The 23,629-nt window shown below is 42.4% G+C and overlaps 1 protein-coding gene across 5 annotated transcripts in view; it reads right to left on the bottom strand.

Moving 5' to 3' along the window:
• Positions 1–23,629, bottom strand: part of HTR2C (5-hydroxytryptamine receptor 2C) — a 216,437-nt gene that overhangs the window by 33,684 nt on the left and 159,124 nt on the right. For all 5 annotated transcript variants that reach the window (XM_039717621.1, XM_039717617.1, XM_039717620.1 and 2 more), the window contains one exon: positions 8,523–9,165. In XM_039717621.1, the coding sequence (XP_039573555.1) occupies positions 8,523–8,907 (385 nt within the window). In that variant the 5' untranslated portion in view covers positions 8,908–9,165. The remainder of the gene's footprint in view (positions 1–8,522; positions 9,166–23,629) is intronic.

Below are 23,629 nucleotides of genomic sequence, written 5' to 3'. Positions count from 1 at the left end.
TTCTCTCATGTTTTCTCCTAATGCTGGCAGATTGACAAGATCCTCTTGTCAACAGGAACAGACACAGAGGGGACAGTAAAGAATATCTCTGCCTGTTCCAAGAAGCCAGCCAGAGTCAGAGCTGGATGATATACAGGTGGCACAGGGTGAAGAAATAACAAGAAAGAGGCAGGTGGTAAAAAAATTAAATAGCAACTGCTCTGCCTTTTTATCTGACAGCAGAATTTGGTCTTCAGAGTCCTATAAACTAATGCTCCAAAATGTGGATAATGGCTGAGCTCAAATGAGTCACAAGGACCTGGCACAAAACTGCCAGGCCCTACCCACAGCAGCAAGCAAGGTGCCATTGAAACTCTCTCTGAAGCTGGCATTGATTTATTCCAAAAATTATCTTTGCACCACAAACCCTCTGCTGCATCATCCAGAGCTCAGCAGCAGAGGAAGCAAGATCAGAGACCTAAGGCAAGGAGTCTTCTGCTTTCCTCCTGGAAACAAGAAAAGGCTTGCCACATGCAAATGGCCCTGAGCAACGGGCAAGAAGTTGTAGGGAGCAGCTCCTGTGTGAGATGGGGCACCCTGGGAGCTCAGGCAGAGCTGCTGGCACCACTGGCAGGGGGACACACTGAGCCCTTTCCTTGAGGAAGGTGCTTGCTGACCACAGAAAGCAGCTCCTGCTCCCCACAGGCTCCAGGCAGCTGCCCAGCTCATGGCTCACACCAGCAAACTGCAGCTCCATGGCCCTGGAGTGGCTCCTGCTGCTTGGACATACTGGATGGAATTTGAGCTTCCCAGAAATGTTACAGGGTTGGAAATGAATTTTCATTCAGCATTAGAATAAATGTGAAAGTTACCAGATTTTTACAAGGAGTTATATTTAAAAAAAATATATTTTCAAGGCAGAAATTCTAGTTTATGGCTTAAAATATAGCCTGAAACACTCCAGTGATTATGGTGCTTTTGGCTAAAGTTTTAATTTTTTCAACAGATCACCATAAAGCTGGCAGAATGGGGACTTGGGCTCCACATGTTGCAAAGTACTTCACCAGCAACAAGAGTAACCCCATCCTTCTACCAGCTTCCCAGGAGAAGGGCTGCAGGCAGGGATACACTCCCACAGCCTCAATCAAAAGTGCAATTAGACAAAAGCACCCTCAACAGCTTTATTTGCCATGACATGCTCCTCGGGATGCCTCCAGAGCAGTAGCCAGGGAGAGCCCCTAATTTCCCACTTTCCCACAAGGCACCACATGGGAAAACAGAACCCAGGCTCCCAGGAGCTGCAGCAGAGCAGCTGCAGGGGCTGCCCTGGGGAGAGCAGAGGCTTCCAGAGCGTCTGGGGAAGAATAACAGCATCCATTTCCAGAAGGAAGGTGGAGAGCAGAACACCTTGTGGAACGTGACCTTCCTGCCCAGAGCAGGGCAGGACAGGACACAACAAAGCTTTGCTGAGAGGCCAGGAGGGACACGTGCACTTATTATTATTATTATTAATTTTATTATTAGTTATTAACCCCAGGTTACTCACGCTGCCTCAGCTAACACACAGCAGTGCAGGCAAGATTCCAAAGCATCCCAGAGCCCAGGGGATAATTGCAGCTGGCTGCACGCAGGAGTTGTAGCCCCAAACACTTGCTCTGACTTTGGCCCCTACACCCTGCACAGCAAAGAGCCTGGGCCAGGGTTTGGGGTGGCTGCACTCTCACATGGGGTGGGGGAAAGCCTCAATCCATGCTGCCAGACAAACCTGGGGAATTGCTGACAGCAGGGGCTGCCTTGCTGTCCCTCCTGCTGGGGCACAGGGCTCTGAGGATGCAGCTCAGGTGACACCTGGGGCACTGCCTGCTCCTCTCAGATGTGTATTCTGGTGGTCACATCCTGCTTACCATCACACTGCAAATTTACCAGCCTGCCAAGGGACGGACAGACTTGTCCTGAGGGAGGAAAAGAGCATCCATACCATCCATACAGAAGACTTATGCCAGGTCTCCATGGAACTTTTTAGGAGGAACTTGCAATTCAAGCCAAGGTTTTACTAAAATCTGAATTTTTATGGGGCTGATTCTTATTACATTAAAAGTGACAATCTTTCTAAATCTGTCTGTACAGGTGCAGCATAAGGAGAAAAAACAGCTCAGCTACCAATAAGTACATGACCATCTGCCCAAAGAAGTGATGGCAGGTCAAGTGCTGAACAGTGCTATAATTTAATCTACCAGAAGACAGACAGATCTAACACCTGCAGGTGTTAGAAATGAAGAAAAACTGCTTTCCAGAAGATCCAAATACACTCTGTAGCTCTTCTTGCTCTACCCAAATGTAGAGACACTGTTCAAAAGACAAGTACAAATCCATTTAATACTTTAACATAAGTAAAATAAACCTCCAAATTGACAACAGTCTGTTTGCAGACAGCAGAGACTTCCCTGACTTGCTTTCCTGAATTTATATGATTTATTTATTGACTGCTACATTGTTTGCAAGTCTTGTAACCAAAATCCATTCCCAAAAGGAGGAATTCAGCAGAAAGCAAGCCAAGACATAAGCCTGACCAGGGAAATTTCCCCTGTGCCCTCCCCAGAGCAGAACCTCACCATCAGTGCTGTGTTTTGTTTTACTCAGCACAGCTGCAGCTCCTCATGGAGGAGGTGGAGATCACCCCTCTCCAGTTTTATGGGCTGCTCACCTTTGCATTTTTCTCTTTCTCAACCTGGTGAGGACCAAAACTTCCACAGGGATTAGAAAGGTGTGTATGAGGAAGCCACTTCAGTTAAATCAATATTCCCAGACAAGAGGAGCAACCAGTACAAGTATTACTGGTTACCTTTTACTTCACTGAAATAAAAACTGCTTTAAGCACTGTCTGTATCTGTGTCCACATAAACTGCATAATGGTTTTACACCATTTCTGCCTCCTCTTCACTCCTGGTCAGCCCTCAACACACCATCAGGGCTAACAAGCTGGTTTTGGGGGTTTTAGCATAACTACTATTAAACTGCAACATGCCTACAGAAGAATGTTTAGGAGATTTTTCAAGGAAATTAATTGAGACAAAAGGAAAGAAATGGAAAGGAGTAGAAAACATTCAAGTTAATTTGCTAATTTCATATGAAGTATTTATCTCAAAGGGGAATATTGCACTCGAGCCATACACAGCCTGGCTGTCAAAAAAGCCCCGGGGATGGGGCTGCTGCATGGAGGAATAAATGAAATTTCATCAGTTAGGACAAAAAAAATGTATATATCAAGTCCAAATGACTGCATCCATCTGATATTGGTGTCATTCTGCAAATATCAAATTTTGCTTCTCATCTTTCATAACAGCAGCATATAAAAATCTTGAGGAGATTTTCAGACAAGACATCAGTAAAACACACACATCAAAATAATGAGAAAGAATAACAAAAGGCTACAATAAGTTAAATTGCTCTGACAATTTTTTAAAATAATTCTTCTTTAATAAGACTAGTGAGAAGATGACTTTAAAGTACTGTGAAGCACTGAGGTCTTTCCTTCAAAGTGCTTTGTACTCCTCAGATAATGACACTTTCCTCACTCATCTGGTTTCCAGTCTTTATTGTCCAACATTAAAAGTATAACAAAACAAAACAAAAAAATTAAATAAACTAGATAAAAAGGCAGATATAAAGTGTAGATAATTTCAGACAAAATCAAAACTGAAATTAAGAGGAAATTTATGTGTGTGGAGCAAATCCAGCTTTCACTATGACAATTAAAAGCTCTGAGTCAAATGTTTTTGAAGAGGGTGATGAAAATATAGGTTTAATAGATTAAATCACTGCTGAGAAAGGGTGTGGAGCAGCACTCTCTCCTCTTGACAGGTATCATCACCCTCTCCAGTGCTGATTTCAGCCCTTCAGCCTTTGGCTCTCCTTGACCAGAAGCCACCAGTGCAAGCCAGGGCTGTGCAGGTTCCTAGTGCTGTTTCCAGCAGAGAATTATCATAGGGTGCTGTGGTGTTACATTTCAGTTAAATGCTGTGCTCTGTCTCACCCCTCCAGAATGTACAGTTTATCCCAAGCTGTGATCCTCCCCGAAGGATCTGTAATCCCATTGGCCCAAGTCTTACTCTGTGCCCACCTTGATCTCCCTGTCAAGCTGTGTGAGGGAGACCAGGCTCCCTCTTGGCCCTTCTCTCCCCCAGGCTCTCCCCCTTTCCCCTTCCCCCTCAGTCACCATGCTGCTCCTGGGGGTGGGACCCCAATAAACCCTCATCAATCAGCACCCTCAGAAGCCGTGTGGAGTCTCCTTGCCTGCCTGCTGCTGCCAGTGCACTCACAGCTTAGGGGGACCCCGGGGAGCCCCAAACGAACTGCAACAGGGTGCCACATTTTCAAAGGCTCTGAAAAATCCTGCAAATTAACATTTAGCTGCCTCAAGATATTTTACAACCAGGGACCCATATTCAATGAGATACAGAAAGTATCATTTAGTATTCCCCCCTTCCTCTCACTCTAAGCACAATTTAAACCTTGGGTAGCAGCAAAGAAGCTATTCCATGGATTCAGGGCACATCATACAGAGCTTTCTTCCCCAACAGCAACAGAGATACACCAGAACTTAATCCCATTTGTCACATCAGGTAAACAGGCTGTTGTTCATGTGGAGAAAATTCAGTAGCAGGACACTCAATATCTCTGCTAAAGTTTCCTATGAATCTAATAATCTGGAAAGAGGGTAAATAATGATGTAGTAGGATTTCAGATTTCACAGAATTATTTAGGTTAGCTGAGGGACAGGAAAGCTTAGGGACTTGAAAAGAGAATAAATGCTGCTGGGTGAGCACAGAGTGTAGCAGCCTATGGATCCTACTGATAGCAAAAGATAAACTCACACTTCCTGCTGGATATAAATTTCAATGCACACACCCCAGGTATAAGGTGTCATTGGAGAAAAAAAAATAATCCCCTCTCTGAATTTATGACACAGATAGTGCAAGCAGTGTAGGAGTTTCCATTCAGTCACACCCTAGCAGAAGAATAAAATGTAGTGGTTGCTCAGCACAAACAGAAACATTACAGATTTAAAGCTAACAGGAATAAATAATAATTTCTGAAAGCAATTCAACTGTCAGCTGGAACTCAGTGTAGTCAAGATGCATTTAAGCCCATGGCTTGATGTGGTGTTTTAAATGCCTGATCATTTCCAGATACCTGAATGTCACATCACAGAGCTGAGCTGCACTGCTCCCCCTCTGCAGGGAAACCAGCATCAAAGTGTGCCCAAGTGCTCAGCACATCTCTGTCACCACACCATAATGATGGTAATTATCAATAATAACAATGCTGTGGGTGTAAATCTGCTCTGGCAGCTGGGGCTGATGAATGCTGCATCCAACACCAGCCCCCTGGGAGCTGCCTCAGCCCCTGGCTCCGCGAGGGGAAGGGAGAGCCTGCACTGGGGGTACACAGGGGTCTGCTGGCCACTCCTTGGCCACGCTCTGGCAACTTGTGTTGGCAGCTGTGAACCTTCTGCAAGAACCCAGAAAGCTGAATATCCTCTGCAGCTCAGATCAGCTGAGGGGATTCTCTTGTGTTCCTCCACCAGCCCTCTTTCCTGCTCATAAACACATGACAAGATGTAAACCCACTGCTGCTTGTCCCTGAGTGCTCAGAGGTGAGGAGACAACCTCCACCTGCCCTCTGAACCTCCATCATGTGTGAGATACCTGATGCCCTATCAGTATTCTTATAAAATACCAGTATTTTTAATTAATCAGGCATTTCTTCATTGAGATGAAACGCTGTGTACATTTCTCATTTACCCTCCCCAATACATGCTTATTAATTAGCAGACTAATTTGCTTACTTCTTTAGGAACTGCATGCCAGGGAAAATGTTCTCAGTTGTCAAATGCAACTCATCGATTACTGTAAGACACTTAAGACTAATTGATAAATATATCCAAGCCCTGATTAATTGGTGAAAAATCCATCATGCTGCATCCTGCTGTCCTTTCCTTTATAATAAGATTCTTGAATTAATTTGAAACTTGATTTTCCCTTCTTTTAATTAAGAAAACCACCAAAAACCAGAAGTATTTGTGGAGGGTGTCTATTCAATTTTCTGGTTATGCTTGAAGTGAAATCTACTTCATTTACCTTATTAGCCAAAAGTAAGGAAATGAACCTACTCTGAAATTAGTTACTCTGTCAACTAGAATTTATCTTTGGGGCTGAGAGAGCTGATGTGGAAACTTGAAAGTAATTTCTTCACTCCTATATTTGTTATATGTATTTTTTTAAGGTTCCTTTCTGATTACATAAATTAAAAGTGACTTCTACAAATCTGGAAGAGATGTGCTGCATACACTTCTCAGTACAGCACACGGCAGCCTTTGAAACAGCCCAGTGTACAATTATGTAGACTGCATGGAATTAAAAAGGTCAGATAAACAGAGTAAAAGTGACTGAACATTCACAGTGATGTTTCCAAGCACTAACCCTCTCCCTGCTCAGTCCATGGCCATGCACCCATGTTATTCTCACAAGAATTCTGGTGATGTCCTTCCACAATTTGTAGCTTAAATACTATTAAAAAAATTATTTCACTGGAGTTCTACTGAGATCAATCCACAAGTTCCTTTGAGGCTCATTTTTCCCCCAGTGGAACTTTTCCTCCTCCTCCCCTCACAAAGCCTGGAGGCAACACACTTAGGTCCAGCACCCAGTACTGCCCCAGCAGCCTCCTCATTTCTCAAAGTGTTTCCCCCAGTGGAACTTTTCCTCCTCCTCCCCTAACAAAGCCTGGAGGCAACACACTTTGGTCCAGCAGCCTGCCCCAGCACTGCCTCAGAAGCCTCCTCATTTCTCAAAGTATTTCCACAAATCTTCCATGAAATTGTGATTTTTGCCAAAAAACCTACATTGTACTGTTTGTCTGTGGAGAAATGTTTGGGCTATCAACAGCCAGTGCTGGTTCTCTGGCAAAAAAAAGAGGATAATTACAATGCCTCTTGAAATCAGTGATATTTCCTTGCTGCTAAAAGGGTGGCATGCTTTACACCTTTAAACTACCTTAAGTAATCATTTTCTAGTCAGAACAGAAAATCCATTTCTATTAGTTTCCAAAGACCTTGAAAGTATGGATGTAGGAAGACCACTTCCATAAATTCACCTTTTTAGAGTCACTGGCTAACAGAGAATTTATGCAAGTGCAGGTCTGTCACATAATTCAGTATTTATATGCTCCTTTTCAAGCTCCAGGGAGCTGGAGTAAAATGCTAAAAATAAAATACACATGTTGTAATACACACAAGATTTAGAGATAGAACTATTCTGACAGTTCAAAATAAAAGATCTTTGTGCATAAGATCTCCATAGCTAGGCCTGTACCTAAATCACATATTGATTTAACTCACTGTAGACAAGTTATATAAGCTTTGGAATGATGTATGCTTGATCAATGTGTTTTAGAAATTAATCTCTGCCAGACTTACTCATTTAGGCAAGTGAAGAAGTCAGATAAATATCCCTACATTTTACTTTATAGGACAGTAAACCAATTTCTAATCAAATTTGTAAGTAAACAGCATTATTTGTTTCCAAGAAATATCAATATTAAAATACCTTTCTAAGAAAATCTGAAAACAGACTTCAAAAACTTAAAGTTTTATCTATGAAATACACAGATTATAAAATTGACACAAGAGTATACAAACATGATGATCAGAGATACAGAGGAGAACAAAATACTCCTTTGAAACACCAGGGATGGAGACTCCTAGCACCACACTGAACAAAGGGATCTGGAGTCTGAGCCAGATGAAAGTTAGATGTGTTTGATATTTTACTTCTTTGAAGTGCTAACAGTGGCTCCACACCTGAGTGCAGGAGTGAGGCCCCACTGCATTGCAAACACACTGACCCTGGCATGGGGAGAAATAAGTGCTCACACCTGTACAGGCAGGCCTCTGGGTGCTTTAAACCAGAGCATACCCTCAGGTTAGAGACAGGGAAACTGAGGCACAGAGAGGCACAATGACCCCCTGAAAGACACAAGGCAAGCTGAGGTACAAATGCCAGGAGTGAAGGCTTTTATCTGAATGCCAAATCTACTCGTGCAAACCTCCTTTCTGATCCACACTTTTGCTCAAATCCCGCTGATCTTAGCAGTGGGAGCTCAAGGACAAATCCTGACCTGGCTTAGAGCTGAGTAGCTCATGAACAATGAGCATTCTCCTCAGCTTTTCTGTGAGTTTTTGTGTCCTAGCTCAGTTTTGGGGCAATCCAAGCCAAGGTAAAAAGCTGGCTCGCTGCCTCAGGCTCTCATGGTGGCCCCAGCAGTAAGAACCCCCCAGTGTCACATTATCCACAGGTCACTCCTGGCACTGTGAACACCAGCTCTGCTCCCTGCAGAGCACGAACCTCAGCACAGAGCCACGACCAAGGACACACTGACACTCCCCAAGCCACCAGCACAAGGAATATCAGGCACAGCAGCTGCTGCAGCCTCAGGGACCCCCTGCAAAAGGAAATATTCAAACTAGGAGGGAAGGCACTTACCGTACAGGACTGCAATGAGCGACACGGGCATGACCAGGATACCCACCAGCATGTCTGCTACTGCCAGCGACATCAGGAAGAAGTTTGTGGCATTCTGCAACTTCTTCTCCAAGGACACAGCCATAATTACCAATATGTTCCCCCCAATGGTCAGCAGGATGACAACCAGGATCAGGAGGGCCGGCCAATTCTTCTCCCTCACGGACATCCGAGAGACTTCGCCCTTCTCAGAGGTGTTGAGAGGATCAGACGTAGGCAAACTCTGGTTCAGAGTCAAATTGCTGCTTAAGGACCAAGCCATCAGACCACCATGCAAACTAAAATCCAGTGTAACAGACACTGTTGTTAAGCTGAGCAATATTCCAGTGCTACTTAAAGTGCTCATTGTCTGGGGCTGGTTGCTCTGTCTCTCAGCCGTGCCTCAGGGACGATCCCTTTTCCAAACTCCAGGTCCAAGGCAGATGCCGAATATCACAAAACCTGAGCCAGAAAATCATTTGATCTTCCATAGTGAAGGAGACCTTACAGAAGTTAGAGTGGAGCTCTTCTGCTTTCCTTGGGTGTGGTAGAGGATGACCATTGACCACCAACCTCAAGGCAAAGGAGACTTTGCAATCTCCAGCTGGTTTCCAAGTTCACCATTCTGAAAAGTAAAGGAAAAGGATATTCTTCACTGAAACCACAGTAAACACAACACCTTCTTTATTCCCCATGCAACTGACATCCTTATTCTTCCCCCTCCTGCTGTCTAGGACAGTCTCCAGACTGCAAGCAATTTATCTGAAGGGTACAGACTATGCCTACAATCATGGGGGAGAGAGGCAGGGAATCACATCAGTGTGCTCTGGCTGGTTAAAAGCTGATTATCACTAATTAAATGTTTTGTGAAACCTGAAAAAGCAAGTCTGAAGAGCAAAATATGTTTCAATTGATATCCACTTCACAGATACTCTGCTGCTGTGTAAAATAGTAATTGCACAAAATTCCAACCAATCCAGATAGCACAGCCAAGCACAGGGTAATCCATCACCTTAAATGGAAGGGTTTGGATATATTTTACATATTCTGAGGTAAAATGAAGGTGTTGTAAAAACCCTCAGATCTTAATGATTAACTCTTCTACAATAACAAATGCTGTCATTCAGTTTCTGTTGGGAAATGAATGAATGGTGGATGAGATGCAATATTATGAGGCCACATTGTATGATCCTTCTGGAAAAAACAAAGAGCTAAGAGAAAAGAAAGGACAAACTTTCATAAAAGCTGAGCACCTATTTCTGCTTTTCATCTATTTTTTGTGCCACTGTTTCCTGCTGATCATAAGCACACAGCCAGGCCAGCAAACCTAATCCTGCTGCTCAGGACTACTGTCCCAACAGCCTCACCCCACACACAGTGGGATCAGATTTCCTCACAGCATCTCACATGATTTGTGCTGCCTCAAAAAGGAGCTGACAGTGAGGGCAAGGCTGATTACCACCCCTGACTGCCCATGTAACACCAGCCAGAGATCATCATGCTGCTGCTTCCGAGCTCCTTCAGCCTCATGCATTGGGCTAATTTGGTAAATTAAATGTACTCCTGACTTCAGGCTGCAGCCACTGAAGCTAAGGGCATGTACTCCCAGTCCTGGTTAAATCAACTCAGTAATTCTGCCTGCCAGTCCTGTACAACTGATGAGAGGCAGCAGCTCTGCTTTGCACTTCCACTGCACTGGGGTGAAGCTCCTGACAGCCACGTGCAGCACAGGGCTGGGAGCACAGGGGGAAAGCACTTAGTCAAGCAGGGGTATGGGAGTGGACCAGGAAGCAGGATAAAATCAACAGCAGGCAGCTTCATTCAAGGATGAGCACATCCTCAACTTTCTGTGCAGCCCACAGGAAAAGAGCTGTTCTATCACTGTTAAGCAAATAACAACATCAAAGATTTTAGCTGCTGAATGCACTGCGGCACACATCTGACACAGCAACCCAGGTATCAAAAGCTAGACGTAATTCATGAGATTACACTAGATTTCATTCAAATAGGAAGTGCTCAGAATCCTATAATAAAGTGTTTAACATTCATGAAGGTTTTGGAACCTTGTTAATGGGCTTTGTGCACAAAAATATTTCTTAAATGAGCAGTTTATACAATGAACCCAGATTTGCTTCTGCATTGTAGTTAATTACTCCCAGAGGGTCTCTAAACCTCATATTTAGGAAGAAGTTTTGCACAGCACAGAAAATAATTTTGCAGCTGCACATGCAGATGAATGAACAAGTGGTCACTGGACCGTTTATTTTTTCCAACTTAGCTGGTCTCAAAAACAAAAAGAAAGGTCTCTAGAAAGTTTCTAAATAACTTCAGAATATTTTTTTCAAAGCACAGCTTTTAATTCAAAGCTGTGATGACAATTTTTCCAAATCATCTTTCCACATTGAAGGAGACACTGGGCAGCCAAAGGATCATAGACAGGACATGATTTAACTCTAGATCCTGAAATCAAACCAACAACCCCCAGACAAAACCATACCACAAAAAACAACTCCAAGATAAGGCTTCTGAATTAAAAGTGTCTATTTTTATCACTGCTCAGGTCTGTATACTGAAATGGTGAGTAGAGTCATTCTCTCTTGCATCTTAGATATTCAGTTTGAAAAATCACGTGGGAATTTGATTACAGGAATACTCAAGCCTGGGCTCCACCTTCTGAATTAACTGTTCTACTGCTTTGCTAATATTCTTGTTATTATTTTACACAATTCCTGGCTTGAAGTCATCAGTTTTCCTTTTCACTGCATCCCTCAGTCTCCTCAAGGTAAAACTTTGTGACTAATTCCTTCAGCTTCAGTCTTCTAAGCACACCACTGTACCAGAAAAATAATTCACAATTTATTCATGGATTCTGCATTTATTTAAGAACCATCTCCATAATTTTAAATTGAAACATGGGACCATCACAGATTTTTTTCCCAATAGCTAACATCAAAGTACACATACTGAATTTTGTGGTCAATCATCAATTCCAGTTCAATCTACTACTGACAGTCCTTAAAATTATAATTTAAACATTCAGCAAAGCCAAATTCTCTTCTATGCCACTCTTGCTTTTTGATGAAGTAAAATAATGATTTCTTTTGGCACATTCTTTCCTTTCACTCTTTTAGTCCAGTCTAAAATAAACTGAAGGTAGAAAAGGATTTTTGTCTATCAAGAAACACATGAATTATTTAAAGCAGAGGTTGGTGTGCTGGAGTTTTTGGATATTCCAGAAGGTTAAGTTGGAGTGAAACAGAAGCTACAATGGTTAACAGCTGGTACTGGTGGGGCACTGAGGGAGGGCCCACATGCCTTTGGGAGTACTTACCACCATTACACTCACTAAAAGGAAAAAACCCAAACCTTTCTTGGAATAAACACATTTTTTTCCCCCTTTGAATTAAATTCATTCATCTTTAGTCATTTTACCCTTCAAAGCTCAGAGCACTTTTTCCTGGAGAGAGGCAGCTGCCTGCTGAGACTGGAGATGTTCCCCAGCCCCCAGGCAGGATCCTGCTCTCCTGGACTCTGCAGAGCTCCTGAGCCCTTGTGAATCACTGAGGGAACCTCTGGATGTTAACACCATGCATCTGAAATTGGGTAAAAAATCAGGGATTGTCAGCTTAGCCCAAAAAAACAACCTGAGTTTCAGGCAGACTGAGCTAATACATTAATTAATGGTGACTCTTGATGTAAAAAAAAACCCCAGAAGTACTTAATGATCAAAAGTGATGGCTTTCAGCAATTCCCACCCCACAAAAAACCCAAAAACATCCAATGGCATCACAGATACAAAGGCCATATGCAAGAGAGATTTCTCCTCCCAAACTATTGGCAGTGTCCAGGTCTCCAAGTCACATTCACATCTCCCCAGTTAACAGATGAAAGCCAACAAGCTGATAAAGAACAAACATTTTTAAATAATTTTTTTTTCCTTCAGCCTTGACTTTGATGGTAGACCTACATCAAGGAAAAAATAAATCTGAAGTCAACTAAACTGAACTGTAAGTACTGCAATTTTTGACAGGAAAACAGTTGTAGATAGTTCACAACTATCTGAGCCAGATAGTCAGATGACATAAATTTTTATAGCTCCATGAAGCCCTTTTCAAAATGGCAAATAATTTAAAATTATATAATAGAATACACAATTTATGTTCAGGAAGGAAGATTTAAGGCTTCATTCTTCACTCTAAACCCTGCATTTCTGGCTATTTGCATCTTTATTATTTTTTTTTATCCATTGCCAATTTAATTTTCACTTTTTTTGGAACAGAAGGTTGCATTAAAATACAGATTCTCGTAGAAAACTTGTAAAGAGCCATTTTCCTTTTAGAGGTTCAATAAAGTCATATCTTTATATTAAGAGAATTCTATATTTTGGGCAGTTGGAACTCATCTTTCTCCTTTTTGTAGCAGCACTAGGAAACATCCCTATTTCTGTGCAGTTCTATTTTTAAACAGTGTGTGAGAATGCTGCAAGTCCAATGGAGATGACCAGGGTGATGTGGGAGGAAGCACATTAAATAGAGAGAAAAGGCTCTGAACAGGGATGTCTTTGCTGCCTGCATCTACCTGCTGGTACTTCCAGAGGAAACAGGAGAATTCCAAAAGCTGGGCAGCAAAACAAGAAGCAATTGTGACAGTGACAGATCTAAGGAAATTGTGTATGAAGTAAGAAAAAAAAAGAGATAAATCTCAGTGCAGGTGGTCAGACAAGTGGGTAGTAGAGACTGTGGGCTCTCCATCCTTGCAGAAGCTCAGAACACAGCTGGGATCTACCCCCAGCCTAACCTGAAAGTCAGTTCTTCCTTGAGCACCTTGAGGTTGGACTAGAGACCTTCAAAAAGTCCCTTTCAGGTTAAATTATGCTATAATTGGATCAGAATTGTGCTTCTGAGCAAAGCTGTGCCAGCATGGGGATGCTTTCAAGCTCCTACCCTTGGCTACAGCCCCTGAGCTTGTCCCTGCTGCTCAAGCTCAGGATCACACCAGCACATCCCCTCCCCTTCAGTTTCCCCAAGGCCAGAAATAAAAATGTGCGGCCAGGTGGGAAAACAGAGCTGTGAAACAAAGGGAAAACAAATCCAGTGTGCCTGGTGTGGGATCCAGGGCCCCCCAGCTGCCCCAGCTCACAGCAGAGAGAGGCACACACCAGAGCCAGCTCCTCACCTTGCCCACCTGCTCAGGCCACGTGCTGCATTCTCTGAAAAGTGGCAGTTTTGGAGAGCTCCAACTCATTCTAGGCACTTGGCAGCATCAGGAAATCTCCTTTCTTTTGAAAGCAATGCCTCCACTGCCAACACAGAGACAGTGTTTTCACAGTCACTGCAGCGGGAAAGGAAAAGTCAAACCCCAATGATTATTCTGTAGATACCCACTGCAATGTTAACTGAAGTTGCAATCCAGAGAAATGGTTAATGCCTAATTTGACTTTTCCTGAGCTACTCTTGAACTTGGGAATATATTATTAGCCCCTTGTTTAGAGATTTTCTTTCTAAGGAAGAATTTGATGCATCCTCTTCTGTTTTGCAAAAAACTCTGGAATTTTTCCCAATAGATATTGGAGATAAATCAGTGTAAAAAATCACTTAATAAAACCTTAGGGAAACCTCTCCAAAGCTTTTTACCAGTCTTTTTTTTTAATTCTGACACAGAAAATAACTATTTAATTATTTGCAAATTAAAAAAAGAGTATTTCATTTTTTCGCAGCAAGAGGAAAACGGATTTTCTCAGATACGAGCTCAAGCAGTGATATTTTGTAGGGTCATAATAATGAATCACTACCATTCTGTCCAAAAGCAAATAGCATCAATTTCCCTCTCAGTATCTTCCCTCACACTGAGTCAGAAAGGCATTAATTTCTTTTGCAGACATTTCAAGGCAATACAAACACAGAGAGATCTTAATCTACCTTCTGGCTTTAAAACCAGCATCCTTTTTTATTTTCCCTTTGTGGAAGAGCACCTGGGAACCTCACAAGAAGATGTAGATACTCTGCCACTCCCTGCAATGATAAACTTGCTCTCTTGGCTCAGACATGCAGAAACACCACAACAGAATAAATCTGAATCTCATCACACACTGTTCTAACTTCTTGGAATGATTATACCCTAGTTGTTCATATTTCCTATGGGTAGATATAATTCCAACCTGCCTCTCTGGTTTTTTATTTCCTTCTTTTTTAAATACACATGTCCCCAGTGGCTGAAATTCGAAGCACATATTAACTCTCTGCAGTTAGTGCATTTATCATGGCAGTCCTGACCCTGCTTTCCTGTTGCTTCAATAAATCACATTATTCATGAATCTGGATCATGCAAAGTCCTATTGAATGCAATCAAACCCACATTCCTGGACTGGTGACTGCACTATTTGTACAGCTGTGCTCCTGGAAGTTTTTACTGAGCTTAACCAGCCCCATAGTCTGAATTGGCTATAACCTGAATTTGAGCCCTGCCTCGAATTTCTGAGGACCGGCTGGAACACAAGGGACATTTATCTTCTGCCAAACTTTTATACCCTTAATGCACTAGTATTGTGGGTATTTGGTCCTTGGCACATGGAGCTTTGAGAGTCCCCAGGATTCCCAAGGCAGCTCTTGTGGTTGTAAGGACCTGCCTCCACTGCAGTGACTTTCCCTCTGTCCCTTTTAATTCAGCTGCACAACATGGCAAACATCAAGTGTGACATTGGTGGAAAAATCCTGTGAGCTAGCTTTTTTATACTCAGCTTTTCAGGGTTCTTGTAGCAAACTACTGTTAAATATTTTCTTACTCTTTCTAAACTTTCTTTCTCTCTAGAAAACCAATTTTTCTTCTTCTCTCAAATGTTTTGCATGGCAGCCCTTTGTTTACATCATTAAAGTCTGGAAGTGAGCACTTACCCAAAATCAAACATAATAAACCAAAACAACAAAAACACTTGCTTAGCTTTCTTTAGCTAACTTTTTTTGCAAGTTTTAAAGCCAGGCCTACTTAAAAATCAGAAGACTCCACAATTTTCAGCAGTTTCTGGTGTACAGTGCTCTATCCCACGTGTGGTTGAATAACTTCATAGCTCTAAGTGCAACCACAGCAAAACACACCTAAATATGTACATGCCTCTAAATAAAAAATAATCATCAAGTGATTTACATTAAATTCGTGTTTTAGGGGAAATATCACACCCAGTATCACTGGGCTGTCATTCCTTAATGAGTGTGCATGGTTTGCAGCAGTAACAGAGAGCAGCAGCAGTGTGGCCAGGAGCAGGTGAGCAGCTGTGAGTCACAGCCTGGCACACACTCAGCACACCCACCCCTGCTTGGGGAGCGCTGCTGACTCACCCTTTACTTAGTAAGTCACATTTCTTAATCAAGCAAGAAATCCCTTGATGTTTCTCTCTGAGCTTTCTCTTCATCCCAGCTCTCCGTGCCCTCTGAAATCACACCACAGGACCTCTCATTTTCCAGTGAACACAGATTTCTGATGCTGTGACATGGTGCTCACCCTGCAGCTCATCCCACACGAGATCCAGGGGAAAATCTCCCCTTTTCCTTTGCATGTGGCCCTGAGCTTGGGCACTGAGCCCTGCTGCCCCTGTACATCCCCAGCACGGGGCTGCTCACGCGGGGGTCACACAGCTCAAACAGCTTCTCCCCCAAATCTGTTTTCCCAGTGAGCCCCTCAACCTGCAGAACTCTCTAATTCAAGGCTCAGGGAGTGATTTTTTAATAGAGGTCTCCTCCCTGCTGTGGTGGTGCATTCTTAATATAGGTTACAGTGTGCCTCTCCTGTTGTCATTGCTGTCCAAATGTCTTTAAAAAGAATAAATTACAGCATCAAATAAGCCAAGGAAGAGGAAAACAAAGCTCAAAGCATAATAAAAAGTGTGCCTAATGAACTGACAAATGGCTTAGGGCTTTTACTGTAATAGCTTAATTAAATATGTGTATTCACATACCTGTGCAGTGTCAGAGAAAGGATTATTGAAACATTCATGAGTTAATTGACTTATCTTTATCTCATGCATAGCAGTTGATACAATAATTACATAGAAAATGTAGCTACTCATAGGGGGTTTTCCCTTTTATTTTCCTTTTCTTTTTTTTCTCTTGGGAAACTGACCAATATGGACCCAAAAGGGAATGGCCGACAGTATAAATTCAAAAAGCCAACACTTTTCTGATGTAAGTATATTATATATATAACTGGATATCTTGATAAATCTGTAGTAAGGGAAGCTCTAATGATAAAAATAGGTAGAAAATAAAACTCTTAAAAACTAGTATTAAAAAAAAAAAAACAGGAAAAGGACAAAGAACATAAGACTGAAGCAGTTACAGCAACTGGTCTTAATTTAAAGATAGAAAATTATCCACACAATTATAAACTTCTTAGTTTGACCTTAACCAGGCAAAAATTCAGAACAGATTTAAAAGGAAAATTTGAGACATAAAAATGTGTGGAAAGTGCTGCTAAAGGCAACATGAGTTTCCCAGATGTACATTGTAAGTCTTGGCTTGGTGTCTTGGGATTTTGTTCATCTGTTCTGTAACACTCCATTCTTTAGGAAAATAAAATTAAAAAATAATAATAATAAAAAGGCAGTGTCTCTAACTCACACTTCATTAAACCATTTGATATGGTGTCACCAGGGAAGTTATTATGTAAACTCCAGAGAACAAGATGAACAGAACAATTGTGAAGCTGCCACAGTATTGGTTGCAAAGGAGATGAAAATGGATTAGATTGGAAAAATAAACGCTGGTCTGGAAGTAAGGTGTCTGTTGAGATTGGTAGGGTTTGATCTTGGTAGTAAATTGGGTTGGGTTTTTTTTAGTTTGTTTTATTAATGTTGCCTAACTAAAACATTTACTTTGGTAACTAAACACATTGATATTTCAAAACCAAGATTCAGCACTCACGTCAGTAAAGGTTGGTATGTAACACAGGAAAATCAGAATGACTGAGGACTGAACAAATCAAATAATAATGAAATATGATAACACAAGCCATGAAAAATGAAAATAATTTGTCTGTAAACTCTGAGTTTATCAGTTGGAAACAAAGATAATTACTTCAGCATCTGAGCCGTATGCAGGCACAAGTAGGACAGGAAAGAGATAAATATAATCCAAGCTATAGATATAGCAAGCAAGGGATTTCTGCGTGCTCCATCACTCCAAAAGCAAACAAATACCTGCCTCCACCCCCGTCACACATTGACTGTTTGATGCCATAAGAGGCCACTATAATCTGGATGCCTTATTCCAGATAAATTCTGCATTGTGATGCTGCTCACAGCCCAAGCTAGGGGACATCTCTGAGCTCTTACACTATAGTAAATCACAAGTATTTTCAATTAAATGACAACGCCCGGGGGGCCAGACAGAGCTCAGCATAGTCACTCTTGATTTGCACTAGAAAACAGGCCAATTGTGCTGAAACACCCTCAATGTGATTAGAAGCAGACTCTTTATTTAGGGAAATAATTAAATTTTCAAAGCATTTGACAATTTTAATAGACATCATCTATGAATAAGTCAGGGTGTGTAATATGCCTGGAGCAGGAAGAAAAAGGCTCATTAACTTTGAGAGAATAGACAGATGGGCATTGTTGGGGTAGGGCTCTGACAGCTCCCAAATTATGTAAGCAGAGGAGTGAGGAGTCGGGCGCATGTGTGCAGGAGGCATTTCCATGGGAGCAAATTGCACTGACACAAACTGTCATCTCTGACATCAATATGTGAGTCAGGGAAAATGAACTGAAGGAGACAAAACATAATTGAAAATACTTCATTTTCCAGGACGACGTGAAAGGCAAAGGAGGTCTGTAAAAGCTGATGTAATTTGGACTAAGCTGCTTCTCCGTATGAGTGTACACATGCAAGAAGGATTTTGTACAATTCAGATTCTGTCCCAGCTGAGGTGTGCTGAAGCTGCAGCAGAGGGAGCAGTCCTGAGGTGCTGAAAAGAGTCCGCAGGTGCTTGGCTGCATTTGACAAGATGGTTAGGACCACTGAGAAGAACATAGAAATAGGAGAGAAGCTGCAGACAAATTCAGCAAATTCAGCAGGAGAAAATATGAAGGTTAAAGGCTAACAAAGAAATGTAAAGGACAACCTCTAGTCTCAGTGACAGTCTAAGGGAAACTTGCATTTAGAAATTCAAACAGGATCCAAAGCAGCCACTTCCTTTTTAAAAATGAATATTCTTCTTATATTTACCTAAAATGTGGGTGAAATCTCTGAGGTGCACCAGCAGTGCTTTCTGGACAGGCAGTGGGTGCTGCTGTGCGGGGTCAGACCCAAGGGGAGCTGTCCCCGTGTAAGCAATGGTGCCAGAGGACCAGGCTCTCCTTCCAGGGGCCTCACCAGCACGGCTGTATCAAAGGGAGAGCACCAAATACACTTTTATTGAACCCCACAGAGGAAAGATAATGAAACTACCGTAGCAATTTATATATGAATCAGGTAGTGTCTGCATTTTAATGGCTGAAACAAAGACAGCTGAACTCTAATGGTGTCGATTTTCTCTTGTAAGTGATTACTAAATTGCTTCCACTTTGTCAGCAATGTAATATCTCTGTGAACAGCTCAGAGTTAAGGAAGTGACAAACCACCAATTGTCAAGTGGAGAAAAACAACACACATCCACACACACTGAAAGTAGGTTTGAAAGAGAAACACTTCTGTTCCTCTGGAAACAGCAAGCCTTTCACACGAGGGAAATACTCCATCAGAAGCACTGGGGCAGGTCCATCATTCCTGGCTTCTGATCTCCAACAAATTCACTATCACCACAAACCAAAATAATTTGGGTGCTGACACTATTGATTATAAGTGAATGAGAGTTTTGCTGCGTCCAGTGAGCTCAGCAAAAGTGTGTTTGGAGGCAATATCTGAAGTCTTTGAGCAAGAAGTGTGTCCCTTTCTTGCCAAAGTTCAAACACTGGAACAGTTTGAGACAGAAATTGCTTTAGTTCAGAAGTACAACTACAGCACACAGCAAGCACTACATGGAGAGACATCAAATGAGGTTGTAGAGCCAGAGAATCAGCAGCAGAGACATCTCCCTGGGCACTGAGCCCATTAATTACCTGTCTGGTCAGTGTGGGGTGAGGATCACACGCCCCAGCCAGGCTGTGTCTGGGGCTCAGCTCTGCCTGGGCTGAGCTGCACCAAGGAGAGTTTGGGATTCCCGGGGCACACGCCTTGTGACAAATAGATACAGCTTCCCTGCAGGCTGGGTTAATTAATTACACTGACCTGTGGGTCTAGTAGCAAACAGGAAAACCAAGAAGCAAAAGCCCAAAGCCCTGATTCCTGTATTGCTACCATTTTTTTCACCATTTGCTGCACAGCAAAGGGAGGTCTTGTCCCCTGTATCAGCCAGCTTGGAACAGGTGCAGAAATAGGGCCAGGGTATATTTGTGCAATAACACAAACACCTCTTGAGTTCTTCAGTAAATTGTATTCTACATTTTCATTTTCCAAAATCCAATGCAAACAAATGATCATAGGAATATCTAAAGTAACAATATTTTAAGCAGCTTTACACCAGGCAGCGTAACCTTTACAAACATGCTTTGATAAATAGTAGTAGTCTAAAATGGAAACAATTATGCTACTTCCATTAATTAGCAGGCAATAAAATTCTTCCCTGTGCTGGTAACCTAACAAATACAATAATGTAATTAAAAAATTACACTGGCAATATTTTTCTCCCACACACATCTGACCATCAGAGAAGATTGGGGTATAAAGGGCAAAAAAGTAGCCAACACTTTTTTCAGATCCCAGTTTTATCAAGCTAAAGCAGCCCAAATAGAAATTAGAATAGTAACTCCTCAATGAGGCTGAAATCAGCTTCATCCACACGGGCAACAGGAGCATGTCCCAGCCTGCTGATGTTGGGAATCAGTTTGTGGGGCTGAAATTGTGCCCTTCAGTCTGGGGGACATGGCACAACACCCTGCTGCCACCACTCCTTGCTGCCTCCTTAACAACTGAGAGGAAGAATCTCTGGACCATCATGTGGCTGATGTGCAAGGTGCATGGCTTTGAACTTGTGCCTGTAGCTTACAGGGCCTTTAGTGAACTGTCTCAGGAAATCCCAGAACTGAAAACAAATTCACTCCTTTGATATGTGCCCCTTCCTTAAGGATGAAGAAGGTGGGATACAGGAGCCCACACAGGGCTACAGGAACATCTGAACCTTAATGCAGGAAAATTGTGTGACACAAGCCAGGATTCCAATTGCAGAGTTAAAGCTTCCATGAGATTGCCCCAGGCAGAATGCTCTGCTCAAAATTATAACAGACCTCTCAATGTACTTAAAAATAGTATCTTACTCAAGCACTTTGTTCTGCAAGTTTGAGCTGTTAGAAAGCCAAGGAGCTCAGTACAGACACTGACACAAACCAGGATGATGTTCTGTGATGGAAAACCCCTTTGGGCAGGAACATCATCACGTGGTGCATACCAAAAACTGCTGGTGGTGATGTGCTGCTGCACAACACAAGAGCTTCAAAGAAAGCAAGATCTGCCAAAACAGACACATGAACATTATTCCATAGAACTTCCAAAACCTGGGAACAGCCATCATTGCACCAGAAAGGAGGACTGGATAAAGGCACATGTGTTCACCAAAGTGGGGAGCACCATATAAGCTGTTAAAACCTCAGGCAAGTAGTTGATGCCACAGCTCTTAGCTTTTATCTTTTTCAGATTCTGTGCTGCTTTAGTGTGTATTTCAGAGCTTCACATCAGGGGATGGTGAACTCTCTGCACAGAGCAGGGAGACAAAACAATTCCTGCTCTAGCTGGGGACCAAGGACAAATGATCCAAATCTCAGCCCAAGAGCACAAGCAACATGGGCTGAAGAGAGAAAAACAAGCAGGATGGGACTGCAGGGGCTAAAGCTGTAATTGGACAATGAGCTCCAATATGCAAATGGAGCAGAACTGATCAAAGTGAGAGACCCCGTGAGCAGTTGTGCATTTTGTGAACATTTTGGTTCACCTTGGGTGCAGCCCTGGCTGGGCTCTTGTGCTGCCCCAGGTGCATCCATTGAGGTCTTTTAATAAATCCCTGCTTTATTCTTTAACTCCATCCAGCCTCTGTTCTAGGTCAGCCTCCACAAGGCATCACAGCCATTAAACATAGTGGGTAGCAATATCAGTTTACAGCTGTGAGCAAAACTGAGCATTTCAGACCTAGCTGCAGTCTCAGTGTTTATGTGTGGCTGTGAGAGCTGTTGAGATGGAAAATGTTAGAAACCAAACATCTCTGAAACACTGGAGAAGGTCACATATGCACAGCTGAAGCAAACCAAGAAATCCTCTTGCAGCAGTTTGTATCAATCAAAATAAGCATGGGACACGAGGGGACCCTGTTTGAGCTGATGGCAAGCACAAACTAAGACATGTTAGCTTAAACCTCTTTCATTACTGCCAAGTTGTGAGACTTTACATTTGCTGAAGACCAAGGGATGCTGCAAGTATTATCACCAGTGCATACACTGACCTAAGGCACAGAAACTTCACCAAATGCAGGGACCTGAGCTCCACAAAACCTGCAGACAACTCTGTCCTGGTTAGAGAGGAGCTCTGAAAGTAAAGAAACATTAACTTAATCCTGCTTTCCCTTCCCCAGCAAAGCTGTGTGGGAGGACAGACATTGTTCAAGAGCAGAACCAATGATGAAAGCCAAAAAAACCCACTACCAAAACCTAGAGATTGTAACTTCATTGAGGATTCATAAGGCATAACAATACCAAACAAAAGTTTTTCTCTTTGATGCTTCTATAGCATTAAACTCATTTAGAAAACTGAAGTAGATTATACTTTGTGCTTTCCAGATAAAAGCACTATTGTAGTCATTTGGATGCAGAAGGGCTTCACTCTGCCAACAATACCATCCTCGTGCTGCAGAGCAGAAGCCCTGAAACACGAGCCCCAGCCCTGAATGGGAGCCCAGGGCTCATTCAGAACCCAGGGGCTGCACTCCCCACCCAGAGCCTGCCCCCAGCTCCAGAGCCAGCAGAGATCTGCTGCTGTGAGGGTGAGACAAAGCCACCCACCCTGACAGCCCAGGGACAGGGGCATTCTCACCCAGCTCCAGAGGGGCTGAGAGGCTGCACAGCAACAGCTACGAGTGCAGCTGGGAGGGCAGGCTGGAAAAAACTGGAAAAACAAGGTTTATTCCTTGAGAACTAGAGGTTTTTCTTGGTGGCCTGCTTGTTAAAATAATGCACTTTAAAAACATAAGAATAAAGACCAAGGAAAAGCAAGAGCTTACATCAAAGCCAAGTGCTCCATTCTGCCTTCCCCAAGAGGGAAACAGAGATAGCCCCTCACAGATCTGAGTCTTAACACATAAGAGGAAGAACACAGAATAAGCTGTTTTTACAGAAATGACTGAAATACAGGACAAGGCTGAATTTTAATAATAAATTTCTTTTTTAATGATTATAAAGAATTCTTGTAAACAACTTAAAATACTTCTTGCTCCTACTTGCTACTATTTAATACCAAATGAATTTTTTTTACTTCCTTTCTTTTAAGCTGCAAAAGCACAGACCAGCTATGTGAAGTAATGGCAGTGTGAATTATTCTATCCCCGCTTTCATATTACTTTGGGAAAAATGAAACTCATCCAGTACTGCAAATTGCCATAGGTTTTCCTTGCAAGACTTTTAGTGTCTTGTGTCTTGGGTTTTTAAATTCCAGTCCTTTGAGACAGAAGGTTTCAGGGCTGCAGACAAAACAAGAAAAATACACCTCCTAAAGGCTTCAGAAACAGAAAGCAAAAATATATATAAAAGCAGGTTGCCTTATCTTCTGAATTTTCTGATCTTGGGCACTTGACTCACGTTTCTTAAAGTTATCTTAAGGCCAGTGACTTTGCACTCAACAACTTCAATGAGAGATTTTTTTTAAAGCTACACATCCAGAACACTTTGTTTCCTTTTTTTCTTTAATATTTAAAAAGCATAACAGAAACCTCATACGAGCCAAAGCCCACAGAGCCTGAGTAAAACCACAGGTTATACCTCCTAGAAGAGGAATGTGTTTGATCTTTCACCAGCCTTTTGCCTA

Source organism: Passer montanus, unplaced genomic scaffold (assembly GCF_014805655.1).
Source record: "Passer montanus isolate IOZ18808 unplaced genomic scaffold, ASM1480565v1 scaffold38, whole genome shotgun sequence".
NCBI lineage: Eukaryota > Metazoa > Chordata > Aves > Passeriformes > Passeridae > Passer > Passer montanus.
Note: the sequence above shows the minus strand (reverse complement) of the source record. Positions and strands in the feature narration are given on the sequence as shown.